The 14,918-nt window shown below is 38.7% G+C and overlaps 2 protein-coding genes across 3 annotated transcripts; both read right to left on the bottom strand.

The window, feature by feature from the left end:
- Positions 1-2: 2 nt before the first annotated feature.
- On the bottom strand, positions 3-2,451 carry LOC122869504 (all-trans-retinol 13,14-reductase-like). Its single transcript, XM_044182614.1, has 3 exons — positions 2,241-2,451; positions 2,023-2,142; positions 3-1,252 (listed from the first exon to the last, which is right to left on the bottom strand). The coding sequence occupies exons 1-3, from the start codon at positions 2,431-2,433 to the stop codon at positions 894-896; spliced, it is 672 nt and encodes a 223-aa protein (XP_044038549.1). The 5' UTR covers positions 2,434-2,451; the 3' UTR covers positions 3-893.
- A 2,055-nt stretch (positions 2,452-4,506) lies between these two features.
- nmt1a (N-myristoyltransferase 1a) lies at positions 4,507-13,365 on the bottom strand. Of its 2 annotated transcripts, XM_044182277.1 has the most exons (12): positions 13,205-13,365; positions 10,974-11,079; positions 10,303-10,447; positions 10,066-10,184; positions 9,253-9,344; positions 8,671-8,787; positions 7,914-8,084; positions 7,711-7,819; positions 7,447-7,617; positions 7,156-7,320; positions 6,910-7,047; positions 4,507-6,179 (listed from the first exon to the last, which is right to left on the bottom strand). In XM_044182277.1, exons 1-12 carry the CDS (start codon positions 13,342-13,344, stop codon positions 6,159-6,161), a joined length of 1,494 nt encoding a protein of 497 aa, XP_044038212.1. In that variant the 5' UTR covers positions 13,345-13,365; the 3' UTR covers positions 4,507-6,158. The 2 variants fall into 2 exon arrangements, with proteins under 2 accessions (XP_044038212.1, XP_044038211.1); XM_044182276.1 differs by having other exon boundaries at positions 7,447-7,819.
- Positions 13,366-14,918: the final 1,553 nt, after the last annotated feature.

Here is a 14,918-nt window from a genome sequence, read left to right as displayed (position 1 = left end):
TATCACTGTGTGAGCCCCTTTATTGTTGTTTTTGTATATGAGACAGAGTATGTGTGTATAGGGGGGTGGGGGTGCGCAGGAATACATATATGGAGAAATATTTCCACATCACATTGATTTGCACCTTGTGAACAGCTAAACTCCTTGCAAGCTGATAAGCTGCGGGAGATCCAGAGGGCCAGTGAACTGCATGTGGGCCAAGGCCAAAATAAAGCAGGAGGCTATTTGTAAAAATGCTGGCACCCCTTAATAATAAAATGAAAACACCTTTACTCACCAGACGGTTTCAGCTAACTTGCCTTCATCAGGGCTATCTTGCTCTTTATTCGAAAAGGAATAAAAAGGTTTTTGATGGACTTGCATTGAAGCTCACATTGGCCCGTGTGTTTGCGTTCTCAAAGTTATAAACCACTTTCTAATAAGGCACCTTTATTAAGAGTTTATACGTTGTAAATAATGGCTTTATTAATGGTCAATAAATAATTTGCTAATGCTTTAAATATCAGTAACAAGCCATTAATTAGAACTAAATCTGGGTTGCTAGGTTGTTACAAATTCTGTTGCCTGGTGTTTATCATTTATGTTTGGTAATAATTCAGTTATGAATGTTGTAGATGTTGGTAATCCATCAGTAATTGTTGATGGGTTTGTCACTTCCTAATAACCCATCAGTTTTGCGGGTAAGTTCTTAATAAATGTATTTTGGCATATTACCTCATTTAAATTCATGCATATAGCACCGAGACGATATTTGCCTGCAGCGCAGTTCACTCTTTGCGCGCAGTCCTTTTGTGAATTCGCCCCTCAGTGTGTTTTTACAGTGACTAAAATCTCCACAGCTCATGTGTATCCTCATGTTTCTTTCAGACGTATTGAATTATATTAGAGCGACTTTAAGTCCATATAAAGTTTAGAACCACGTGACTTTTCACAGTCAAGCAGTGTATACATGTAACATGCAATGCCACATTAGGCATTTTGTGATTTGCATGTTGAGCAAAAACAGATACCTTACAAACTAAATAGAAGTGTTTTTTAGTAGCCAGGTCTGTTTGGCCATAACTCAAATATGAATTGTAACAAGCTAAAGATACAAGATGCGTGACGACGTACAATTCGTCAAAATTGTTCTCAGCAAAGATCCAGTAGTTGTCTGCCTTCAGGCCCAGCTCCTCCTTGGTTCCATTCAGACCCAGAAAAACACTCAGGCCACCCTCACCGTGCTTCATCATGCTCAGCTGCTTCTGGATAGCTGCATGGCAGGAGTAACATACAGTACAACTTAACCAACAGCTCACAGATGAAGGCAACATGAAAACTTGTTTTATAAGTGTGTGAGTCAGTTAATGAAAATAATGGAGCCTGTGCTGTTTTGCAGCGTCACTGCTTACACTTTACACTTCCCTCCAGAGCTGAAATGATTAGTCAATAAGTGCGTTTCCATCCACCTGGTTTTCATTTTTTCCCACCGTTTGAGGTTTGGCTTGCACTGTTAAGGACGTCATCTTGTTGCGCCTCTTCTTCTGCAATGCTATAATAGCACCTGACTGGAGCATTAGCGCCACCTACTGCTTATCTCGATGGACCAACTCCCAGTCTTTGCGTAACAGTAGTGGATGGAAACGTGCAATAATTCACATTTTCTTTTGCCAATTTTCTGAAGAGTCGGTTAAAATTTGCGCTACATTTGGATGGAAACCTGGCTAATGAATCAATCGACACAGGATTAATCACCAACAGTTGATAACTGTTTAACTCATCTGTCAAGGAAAAATGCTAAACAATCTCTAGTCCAGGCCTCTCAAGGGTGAAGATTTGTTGCTTTTCTCTGTTTTATATCATTGTAAATTAAATATCTTTAGGTTTCGGGTTGTTGGTCAGACAAAAAAAAGCTACTTGAAGTTGTCACCTGGGCATTTTCCCTATATTTGGACATTCTCTAGACTTAAGGATTAACTGATTACTTAAAAATTAATGACTATTAATCAAAAATAATCAATAGTTGCAGCACTTATTCCTCACCTGGCATGGCCTGGAGCTCTTTGGGCAGCAGCTCCTGGTAGGTGTTGAAGATGCCAGCATTAGAGATGACCATAGGGGCACGGATATGTATTTCCTCTTGGCCTTTCATGACGCTCACACCTGAAAGCATAAAAACAAACAAACAAACAGTGAATCTCCTCTCTGTGGGAGCTGCATGATGGGATTGTGTATAGCATAACTGAGGAAATCACACCCACCATAAGCTTCCTTGGCGCCATTGAACAAGATGCGGTTGACTGGGGCTCGAACTAGAACAGCACCACCAGCCTTCTCAATGATGGGGATCATGTGGTAGGCAATTTCACTGGCTCCGCCTTTCGGGTACCAGGCACCATTCAGGTAGTGAGTGACCAGCAAGCTGTGCATAGAGAAACTGGCATCTTTTGGCATGTTTCCTGCAGATCAGAGAAGGAAAATGTTGTGAAATTGGTGTTGTCTAATATTTGTGACTTTTCATTTAGTGCGTTAAGTTTCCTCATAGTATTTGTCTAAAAGTTGAAAGTGCAGTACTGACGTCATTATTTTTTTCTATTGGGTTGTGTATTGGTAAAATCATACTGGAGGACATCTGTCGATAATTCCCTCTGACAGAGTTTTTTTAGTCGACATGGCTTTGTTCTTAAGATTATTTCACTTATTGAACTTATGCATTTGTTGCAGCTGGAATTTACATTTGTGATCTCTAGATTGGGTTTTTCTTAAGTGAGTTTTGCTTCGAAGTAAGAATTTTAGAGGAAAATTACTTAGTTTTGTTTACCATGTTAAATTTTTCAGTAGATTAAGGATGTAAACTGTCACTTTGTACTTATCCATTATCTTAGTTCTTTTATAGTAATCTCTAGTTCTTTAACTATTGTTGACTAAAAAGTGCAATTATTCCTCTTAACTCCTAATTATGATAATAAGATCATAAGATTTGTTCTTTATTTATAATGTGAGTTGATTGAGTTTGATTAAGAGTGATTATTTCAGTCATTAATTTTAATAATACTTATGTGAACAGTTAAGTATATATTATTTTATGAATTTAATTATTATATTTAATTGTATGATATAAATATTTTTCACTTGAATTTCAAATTAATTACAAAAAGAATATTTCAATTAAGGAAAATTCAGATTAGTTTACAATAAGTTAGTAATTAGTATTATTGGCCTATTATTTAACAAGTTTCTTTCTAAAGTTTTTTGTAAGTTGAATTTTTTCTTTTGCGCATTTTTATTAAGTAGTTTGCAATTATTTTGAGTTTGACTTTGCTATTAGCTAGAAAATTTAATGTTTACAGGTAATCCTTATTCCAACAGTGGATTTTATTTGGCAAATATTAACGCTTGGTCATTTTGAATAGAATGTCTTAAGATTTTATACATACTTTTTCAGCATATGTTATGCTATGTCAAGTTTAGCAGATATGTTATCTATTTATACAAGATGTCAGTTTAGATTAGATCTCTACGATACCACGTACTAAATATTAATGCACTAAAGTGTCATTATTTATATATAATGTATTGCAACGTACTAACTACTATGAACATATATGAAATAGTACTGACATATGACTATGGTAAGACATTTATACTGATTTTTAATCTAAGTCATTATTGAGATATGTTGTGTACAATTTTAGTTAAAGTTTCTATATCTTTGATGTCTATTGAGTAAAGTATGTCAATGTTGATTGTTATGTAGCTCAATACTTATACTAGATGCAAACTAGATCATCATCTAGAATGAATCAGATCGCTCAGATTCTTCCTGATTCATATCTAGACCAACACTAGATAGTTCAGATTTATTTGAAAGGTTTGATGATTTTTCATGCATCATTGTCTTACAACTGAATGCAGTTATCTGTTGAATAGTCCTATGAAGGTCTCGTGACTTTCACACATTCAGTGATTCTGCATGTTTTCATCTTTAAATCTATTCTAAAACCTAACTCTTAAAAACAGGGCCTTATTAAGTGTATTTTTACAAATCTTAATCTGTTTTATTTGTTTATTTGACTCAGTGGAGTTTTACTTTATTCTATTCCGCTTTCTATACTTTAAAATCCCTGGTTTTGTTCAATAACAGTCCTGAAATGTCTAAATCTTGATAATAACTGTTTATTTCTTTCAGAAAGGGCTGTATAGATAAAGTTCAGTATTATTACTGTTAGTGGTGGGAGTGCTGTACTGTATACACAGGAAACCAGCGATACCTGTTTGTTGTGTCACAGCGGTTTACGTAACACACTTACTCGCTTTTTCCAAAGCTTTCTCAGCAGAAACACCATCCAGTGAGGAAGACCGTGAGATCCGGTTTAAATCTACTGAAAAAGCTAGCAAGTGGACCTTGAGTTAAGATTTTTTTGCCAATGGTTTACTTCAATTTAGTAAATTGCTGCCTTGATTTGAAGAACTGTTTAATTCTGTGAACATAAAATCCCCCTTTGACAAAAAAAACATGCAAAAACCTCACAGCAACTTCTAGATTTTATTTTTTTGCTCCAAAAAAAAAGAAGAGAAAACTTCACCTGCGTCTTCAGTCTTTTCCTGCATCATAACACCATGAGAACCACTATTCTTTTACATCAGTTTGCAAACAGAACCAACATTTTACATAAGAAACACTTTAAGTGGGGCATTTCCCCAGTCATTATCATCCCCACCCACCCTGCACAATGTCCTGAAGTCCAGACTGCTGTTCATGGGCCCGGTTCCAACATCCACCCTCACACCTTAACTGATGTCACCTGCATGATCCGTGTAGAGCTCTAAAAGCTGCACTGAGGTGAAATGCTACCAGCAATGCTCATATTTCATATTATCTAGGTTAATAACATTGTGTTTGTCACTTTCTAAATGAAGCTTATAAAAGCATATTAGTGATGTCGTTTCATCGAACGAGACAAAACAAACTATGATCATGCCTTTATAAGAACTAAACACAGTAGGTGCCATGTGCATGTACGCTTGTTGCTAGATCTTTCAGCTTTTCTTGTTGGTATATTTTATTATATTAATGTTTATGACTATTTTAAGACTTTATGTGATTCCGTCAAGCAAAGTCAGCATAATGAGCTCAAAAAGTCTTCAAAAAAGTGCCCTCAAGAACATTCGATTTCCCATTTCGACCTAAGTGCTTACTGAGAGCCCATAATGGTGGACATTGAAACTGGGACCCAGTTAAACCAAGCCGTGTTATTACAAATGGGATCCCTGCTGATAAATGTGTTGAGTAAACCCCATCAGAATGTCTTCATCCTCTGTGTGGCAATCACAACCATTCTGATTTTTTTTTTTTTCTGCAACAGTCCATTGTTATCAGTCTTCTGTTAGTGCAGTGAGCTGAGGAGGAGGAGGAGGGTCATTAAAGTTAATACAGATGAGAAGAACAGGAGACGAATGTCAACTCTGGCATTAACGTCTTCTTCAAGCAGTGCTGAAACAAATCCATAATGACACAAAGGGTTTGATGAGAAAAATAAAAAAAAGACACAGGGTCAAGCATGACAAGAGAAATCTTAACAGAAGCCCTTATCTGGTGTCCACTTTTGGTATTTATTACCTCACCTATTTGAACCTTTTCCTCTTTAAAATATTTTTTGATCATTTTGATTTTTTTTTTTTTTTTTTTTTTTATCTCTAAAACTGAAGGATGACAGATTTATTTTAATTGCAAAAGCACTTCCAACGCTCAGGAATAAAATAAAACAGCTTCTAGTCTGTATGTGTTAGGGCATAATCCGCAGTAATGTTTGATATTATTTACATGTATGTTTTGTAGGTATGCCAACAATGAGTGTTTGGTATCTGTGCAAACTGTTCTTGTGTGTATATGTGTTTGGTACAATCAAGACAGCTCTCAGATGAAATACAGTTGTTTGGGATGGTGACTACAATGGCTTAAGGTCCATGTGATTGAAGGAGGAGGAAGAGCAGGAAGACTCTCCCTGCCTCCACGCCTGGCAGCGGTAGTGCAGGTCAAAGTTCAAAAGGTCAAAAAGTAAAAATGGGTGGTGGGTTTTCCGTTCCTGCAGCAGGAAGTCAGTCCATCTGCCAGGTGGTCAGTGCGATGGTGCCGTCTCCTGGCCTGTTGGTAACACTTGTGTGTGGCGTAAAGGGTGTCACTGCAGCACCAACCCAACCTGAGAGAGAAAAAGTGGAGCTATTAGGAAGCAGCTACAAGCAGATTTTTGTGAAATTTAAGGTTACAGGGTTTCTGCAGGTTTCACCAAGTTACATTTAAGACCTTTTTAATACCACATAGAATGCAAATTTTAAAACTTATTTCATGGTCAAACCGGCCAAAGGATGAAAGCATGATGGAAAACCAGTAGGGACGACAGGGCATAGAATTATTTATTATTATTATATCATCACATATTTCTCAGTATTTCCCAGCATTATATAACAATAATTCCTAATGATATAATACATTTAATTAATGCAATCTGGAACTGGATAAGCAGCAGAAAATGGATGGAAGGATTAACCAATGAAAAATTATTAATTTATTCAAGTTCCTTCCGTTTTTTGCTAAAATTGACCCAAGCCCTTTATTGGACGATGAGCTGCCTGCTGTAGCTAGCAGTAGCGACAGTGTTTGCTACAAGTCTGATGGTGCTGACTGAAACGCCACAAAAAGGACTGAACAGCCTCCTGTGAACACAATTCACGCAAAATTCGATACAGAATTCGGGCAATCCTTTTGTGTGCAACGTCTCCCGGCAGCCCGCAATCTGATACAACATTTTATGACTAATATTACAGCCTATAGCAGGCAGGAGAAACTGTAAAGACAAAACTAAATTCAGTGCAGATATTCTGAAGTTATATTATTGCCATTATAAAAAGTCGTCGTCCCAGAAAATGTACCTTTTCTGACCCCATGCTGGGACACTTCCAATTGTACAGATAATACTGTAGATTCCCATCACCGATGCCAAACTTAAGCTTCTCCAAGAAAGTCTTGTTTTCCATTAGATCCAGTGCATTGAAGACATCAAACCCTTTCTGGATAAAGACATGAGAAGAAAAAAAGCAAACAAAACAACCTCATTAGTTCCCTGGGAGTAAATATTTTAGAGAACACACACACATGGACTGAAGAGGAACACACACCGATTTGGCCAGGATGAGGGCATCAGACATCAGGTCGAGCAGGGGGGTGGTGGTGTGCACGTTGTAGAAGGAGTATGCTGCTTTTAGACTGCGGTGCACAGGGTGGTTCATAATGGTAGAGGGCAGTGTGTAGAAACTCAGGAAATCAGTCACCTTGCCATCATTCTATCAAGACAACAGCAAAATAAATTTTTATATAGTCTCTCAGTGTACTACACACTAGAAGGATGGTTTAAGACAGAATTATTAAAAAAAATGTTTCTGGTAAAAATACTCTGGAATATTTTGTACCTCCACCAGGTAAGTGTCGATAATATTCTCCCGGGGCAGCAGCCAGTGTTCTACCTCTTCCTGGTTCATGGCGGGCACCAGGTTGAACTGGCTCAGGTACTCACGGAGGAGGCGATGCACCACCGGCACATCCTTCTTGGTCATCGGCCGCAGACCTTGAGTCTTAGGAGCCTGAGGGAGAGAAGACAGTTGAGGAGAATAATAAAAAGGCGTGGCATGGCGACATAATCTATTTGTGTTTGTCAAATTTGTGTTTTTATTGACCTCAGGCAGACGGTACAACTTCATGGTGCGCTGCATAGTCATGTTCCTGCTCAGGTGGGAGAACTTCACCTCAATTAGTTTGCGTGGGTTCAAAGAGCGATGCCAGTACCTGCGCAAAAAATTGGATTTGTAAGTACTCAGTGACACAGTAAAAGAACAAGAGAGAAGGGTGTGTGCATACAGTATGTGGAGAGCAATCCCACCTGCATGTGCCCACAGGTTTGGGCAGTACAACTCCAGCAGTGTAAACCGCCTGAAAGATACCCTGGAGGTTGACGCGTCTGGTGATTTCTCTTATCAGAACTGGAGCAACTCGTTTGGAGCGAAGCTTCTTGTGAACGCAGAGGAAATTGATCTCAACCATTTTCTTTTCTCTAAACATCAAGGAAAACAATTCATTATGTGAGCAACTCTGCAACAAACAACCTTAAGATTCTAATATCAGAAGAACACAATTCACACACTGTTTTTATAAACTGGAAAAAATTGCTATATTGTAATTTCAGTGTAAATTATAAGACTGATCTATATTTTACACAACTTATTCTGCATGAGGTATTTCCATCCCAACAATTTGTGGCCACTTTATTAGTTACACCTGTATAATGTACTGCAATTCAGTACAACAGCTCTGCTGTTCACTAACTATGACCTCAAAGCTGAAAATATAATTGAATTAACACCTCTATGACAGTGTAAAAAAAAAAAAAAAAAAAAAAAAAAAAAAAACATTATAGGGATCATAAAAGTAGACTTTGTGAGAACAGTTGTATTGGATTCCATTAGACTGTACAGGTGAGCCTAATAAACTGGCCACTGAGTGAATGTAATGTGGAAGTGAGTGAGATAATTAAACAGAAAAGTAAATCATCCTATTTCATGAAGCATGATATGTAACTGCATGATATGTAACTGATTCAATCCCTTATATTTCTATGCCACACTGGGGTGTTCACTTACATGTCGTAGATACAGATGGAAGCAGGAATGGCACTGATGAAGCCTACCAGCTTCTGGTTGGAGTTAACTCTCACCCCACAATGCCACTGGGGCAACCAACCAGGGGGCCGCAGGGCCCTGAGAAAGAGACAAGTCAGTCGTCAAATGCAACAGTTTACTGTATTGCAATCACCTGACTGAGCTAGCAAGGCAGTTTTGTGTTTATATGTGTGGTATTTATACAGTTTGGGAAATCCCACAATCTCTAAAAAGCAATAGCTCAAGTTGGCTGGCTGACTCAACAGGGACTAGAAATCGTCTCTGTTGCTAGGTCGTTATCAAGGGTCGGTCTACTTGCCGGAGTAGTATACTAGGTTTCAATACATAGGATTCTACTGATGTGAATCATTGTTATTAGTCAGACCCCATGTGTTTCCAGGGAAACAGAGATAACACAGCAAAAAGTTTTATTTTGAGAGCAAATTGCCCCACAATATGAATACACTTTAATATAGCTTTTATTTTGTTGGCAACTGTTGTATAATCACAATATTACACTGGAGGGTGTGCTTTAGCGCTTAAATCAGTTCTGAAAAGAATTACCAGAGCAGGAACTCGGGAGAGTAGTCAAATCGGAACATGTTGTCATCATCTTCAACATAATTCTCATTGAGAAGTGTGTAAAGCTCCTTGAGCTGGTTTGACAGAAAATGACATTAAATCATGACCTTCACAAACACAGGAGAGTAATGTAAAAAAGAAACATGATCAGAAAACAGATTAAATTGGAATGTTAAATTCTTTAAAATGATACCATAGGCAAACATTTACCAAAAAGTAAACAATCTTTCAGTTCAGATATCATTTTCTATAGTGTATGTGCATATGTGCCTATTATAAATGTATGAAACTCTGCTCTGCCAACCCCACCTGTTCTGCATCAATTCTTGTACTGTTTAAGCATTTATAACAGTACAAATTATATCATACACATGCTGTACATGCACACTTAAAATGAGACATCAACAAAATTTGTAAATGAAAAATATTATTGTAGATTATGTTATCTTATCCTCTTGGTATTAAGAATCTTGCCAACATCAAAATTAGGCAATAAGTATGTGTTTGAGTACGCAAGCTACACCTTTGTTTCCTTTTGGACTTTCACTGTAAAGCAAGTTTGTAGATCTCAGCATTAGAGTTCAGCTGCACTCTGACAAAACAGATGCACTTTTTTTACTGTGATTATTCATCAGCATTCACACAACTGAAGAGCGGACAACAATGAATGAAGGACATGTTCAGATTGGCACTGAAATGAAAACTATCTTTATAACAAAACAGAGCAGGAAATTGTTACTAAAAGTTAAATGTGTCATTCCTGCTTTGAGTGTGTGTGTTTATACGTTCTCTTACCACAGCAGGGTTCCCCAAGTCGAGTGTGTCCCAGCTGAAGCCCTGTGGGAGGCTGTAAGGCTCCTCACGAATGTTGTCTTTGTCAGGTTCAATGGAGCCATGCGATGTCACGGTCTCCCCTGAAGGAAAACAAAACAGTTTCTGACAGGAAGCACAGAAACCCACGATACATGACATTCACTTGTTGGTGGGTTTTACGTCTTAGAGCAGAAATGAAAGCCCAGACAAATGTCATACCAAGCTTGGGCACAGGCTGTGTGTCCCAGAACTGGTAACTCCTCCGAGTTGCCTCCTCCATGGTTTTGGCAGGGCCTTGGCCTACAGAGAACAGTTCAATGGCCTTTTGAATCTCCTGTAGCTTATCAGCTGGCAATGAATTCACCTGTTTGGAAAGTCAAGATTAATGCAAAAAAATAATGAAATAAATTTTACTGGATAGATAGATAGATAGATAGATAGATAGATAGAGCAGCACAGAGAGAAATCAATACTGTTAAAAAAGGGTCAATCCACCCAAGTAAATCATTATTTTCTATCTAAACAGGTTTGGTGTGAGGCCAAGGTAGATAAGACGTTTAATGATGTGGATGTAAACATGCAGTGTCTAATCAGCAGAGTGCTGCACTGTGAGCTAACAGTGTACAAATCTCTGCATGCCGCAGTCCACAACAGTATGCTTATACCCAACTCAGCCATGAGCACTACAATCCAGAAACTAAGTGACGATAATAATCTACAGACCTAACTTGAGAACCACCTTGTAGTAGAACTGTAACTCCAAACTTTGGGAAAAATCACACCTGAACTAGACTATTTTTTATTTGCTTTTTTAATTTTAGGTGATCTCACCCTACTTACTTTAATACTTAATTTAAAAAGTGTTACTTCAAAAATGAGGGAATTCATGCCTTGGCAAGGGGGTCCTGAACTGCTTCTGTAGCACCAGATTTCTTCTTCTTTTTCTGCTTCTTTTTCTTCTTCTTAGCGCCACTGTCGTCACCCAGACCCCTGTCACTGAAACAGGACAGAAATAGAAGGCATCCGTATTAGTCTACTATCCCAGAGGAAAGCCATTTCCTGGTCAAAATGTATTATTTTAAATATCCATCTGGGATATGCTTTCAACACAGGATGATTAAAGCCACATTATACACACACTTTTGTATTACACCCATCTCATCAGCCTGTCATAGTCATAAAAAATTTAAGTTATTCTCCCTGCTATTTATTTCCAACACCATTTCATATTTCAGTACTGAAACAAAGTCACTGTTAATTGGAAAATGTTCATCTAGACATAGTTTGAAAACCATTTCTCAGTGACAGGCTAACATAGCTGTTTGTTTATTTTTACAGTGTCATGTGTAGCTGTGGGACAGGTAACGAAACAACTACACCAGTCTATCATCAAGAAAAAAAAACTGGCAGGACACAAATAAGGTAGAGTACTAGAAACATATGGACTGTATCCCCTCTCCATCACCTGTGATGATCAGCTGTTTGTGATGGTACAAGCAATACAAGATATGCAAAGGGATAAGGGACAGTATAAATCATCATACACAGGTAGACCTGCAAACACAGTCTGTGTGTCATAAAGCCCCTTATTGTCTTAAAACCTGAGGAGCCACACACCCCCACCCAGCTATCTCATTTTCTGGCCTGACAGAGACTGCATACTTACAGAAGATAATCTCATTAGTGTCCAAGTGAGGAGAGAGGCCAAGCACTGGCCTGTAATTGTAACACCAGCACAGATGGTGAATCACATGACCTCTGGAAGAAGAGTATGTGGTATATATGCATGTGTACATATGTATGTACAAGAGGGCAGTGACTGACTGGAACAATGGACAACAAAACATTCAATAGTTTGTTCCACAGGCTTCCATTTCAACAGAGTTGACCAGCTAACAGCCAGAACTACGCTTTGTTTCTGTGTGTGTGTGTGTGTGTGTGTGTGTGTGTGTGTTGGGGGCAGCAGAGTTACATGTGTTGCTCGACAAGAGCAGTGAAGCTTCACTTCAGCTCATAAGTAGGGTCATCACTTTCCCCTTACAGCAGTGTGTGTCATTTTGAAACAAAATGATGTTTATTCTTTTCTCAATTTTTTTTTCTCTTGAAATATGGTATGCTTGCACCTCTTCAGGCCTCTAAAAATCCTTCAATTAAAAACAATTTGAGAAGGAAAATTCACTCTGTGGCCAAACTGTTCACAGCTCATGACCACACTAAGGCCATAACTTGTGATGAGGGGTCACAAGCCACAAAAAGGTTGGGAACCACTGCCTTACTGCAGCATTTTCTCTCAATTTGCTCCCAAAAAGCTAAAACACACTAGCAGTGAGTAGGACACGCCTTGATATTTGCAAGCCTAGGCTCCCTTCATGTTTGTGCACCGTTTGGTAAACATTAACAGAAGCCAATGCCAGACAAAGTAGGATTTCCATTAAAGCCTGGTTTAAGTAAGAGCTACTCAGAGCTAGGCTGATTTAGGATCGGTGATATTTATTTGATTAAAAGGAGGATTAAAAGCGCAGACGTATCATTATCAAGCTGCATGTGTAACAACACGCAGGTTTTGCTTGTTTCACTTTTGATTTGGCTACTGTTTGCACCGAGATCCACTTACAGACAATAGGGGTTTGACAGCTATGTTAGCACGCAAGCTAACTCGCTAAATGTCAACTGGGGTTGCCATGAATTGCAACAGTTACAGGCAGCCAACAACGGCCTGCGAATAATATATCGAACTGTCAACTTACTAAAATAAGATTGAACTTTTTTGTGCAGGTTGTATAAGTGACAGTAAATGTGGTGTTTTATTATATCACTTGCTTTCAAACGTACTTTGGCTTTTCTACCCCACTACTACGCCTTGCTATCAGAGCTGAAGGTAAGAGAAGCTAAAGCCCGCCCACATGAGGAACAGAACGCACTCTAAGCCAATCATATTAAAGAACTGGCACCCAAGTGTCGCTTCTAACCAATAGGGTAAAAGCAACTGGGCGGGACAACTTCCAGTGATGGCTGTCTATCCCCGACTGCTCGTTTAGACTTTAGCTTGCACTCGCTTTGCGAAAGGGTACAGCAACGTGACATATTTTACACCGCTATGCTGCCAAGCCTGCCTTCTTACCCATCATCAAAGTGGTGCTCTTCATTTTCACAGTCGCTGCAGTGTCCGTGGTCCTCTACATCTTCTTTCTCCGGCATCGGTGCTGTCTCATTCTCATCCGCCATCTTCAACCAGGAAGTGGAGGAGACACCGCGTGCCATCGACAGCTTTAAACCTCGCTCGATGCTATTGGCTGAGAGCGGTGATAGAAATGTTTTCACTGTTGTCTGCTAGTGGGTGTTTCCAAGAGGTTATGATTACACAAGCTCATAATATAGTGGTGATAGTTTCGTTTTGAAACTTTAGTTACATTTACATCTTACATTTCTCACGACTGTAATATGAAGTTTGAGATTTAGTGGATTTAATCTCTTATTCTATCCCACAAGTACACAAACACGATTAGAGCCATGTGATCTGCATTTGGCCTAAAGGCTAATTAACACGGTGAAGCGTTTGACAGGAAGCACGTGAGAGGATGCAGATTTCCATGGTGCACAAATTTCTGGCATTAATGACGAAATGTGTGTGTGTGTGTGTGTGTGGACGAGGTTGTGATTGCCACACAAAGGATGATAAACCCCATCAGAAGACATTCTGATGGGGTTTACTCAACACATTTATCAGCAGGGATCCCATTTGTAATAACACGGCTTGGTTTAACTGGGTCCCAGTTTCAATGTCCACCATTATGGGCTCTCAGTAAGCACTTAGGTCGAAATGGGAAATCGAATGTTCTTGAGGGCACTTTTTTGAAGACTTTTTGAGCTCATTATGCTGACTTTGCTTGACGGAATCACATAAAGTCTTAAAATAGTCATAAACATTAATATAATAAAATATACCAACAAGAAAAGCTGAAAGATCTAGCAACAAGCGTACATGCACATGGCACCTACTGTGTTTAGTTCTTATAAAGGCATGATCATAGTTTGTTTTGTCTCGTTCGATGAAACGACATCACTAATATGCTTTTATAAGCTTCATTTAGAAAGTGACAAACACAATGTTATTAACCTAGATAATATGAAATATGAGCATTGCTGGTAGCATTTCACCTCAGTGCAGCTTTTAGAGCTCTACACGGATCATGCAGGTGACATCAGTTAAGGTGTGAGGGTGGATGTTGGAACCGGGCCCATGAACAGCAGTCTGGACTTCAGGACATTGTGCAGGGTGGGTGGGGATGATAATGACTGGGGAAATGCCCCACTTAAAGTGTTTCTTATGTAAAATGTTGGTTCTGTTTGCAAACTGATGTAAAAGAATAGTGGTTCTCATGGTGTTATGATGCAGGAAAAGACTGAAGACGCAGGTGAAGTTTTCTCTTCTTTTTTTTTGGAGCAAAAAAATAAAATCTAGAAGTTGCTGTGAGGTTTTTGCATGTTTTTTTTGTCAAAGGGGGATTTTATGTTCACAGAATTAAACAGTTCTTCAAATCAAGGCAGCAATTTACTAAATTGAAGTAAACCATTGGCAAAAAATCTTAACTCAAGGTCCACTTGCTAGCTTTATCAGTAGATTTAAACCGGATCTCACGGTCTTCCTCACTGGATGGTGTTTCTGCTGAGAAAGCTTTGGAAAAAGCGAGTAAGTGTGTTACGTAAACCGCTGTGACACAACAAACAGGTATCGCTGGTTTCCTGTGTATACAGTACAGCACTCCCACCACTAACAGTAATAATACTGAACTTTATCTATACAGCCCTTTCTGAAAGAAATAAACAGTTATTAT

Source organism: Siniperca chuatsi, linkage group LG21, assembly GCF_020085105.1.
Source record: "Siniperca chuatsi isolate FFG_IHB_CAS linkage group LG21, ASM2008510v1, whole genome shotgun sequence".
Lineage (NCBI taxonomy): Eukaryota > Metazoa > Chordata > Actinopteri > Centrarchiformes > Sinipercidae > Siniperca > Siniperca chuatsi.
The sequence above is the reverse complement of the archived record's forward strand: the minus strand, read 5'-3'. Positions and strand labels throughout refer to the sequence as shown.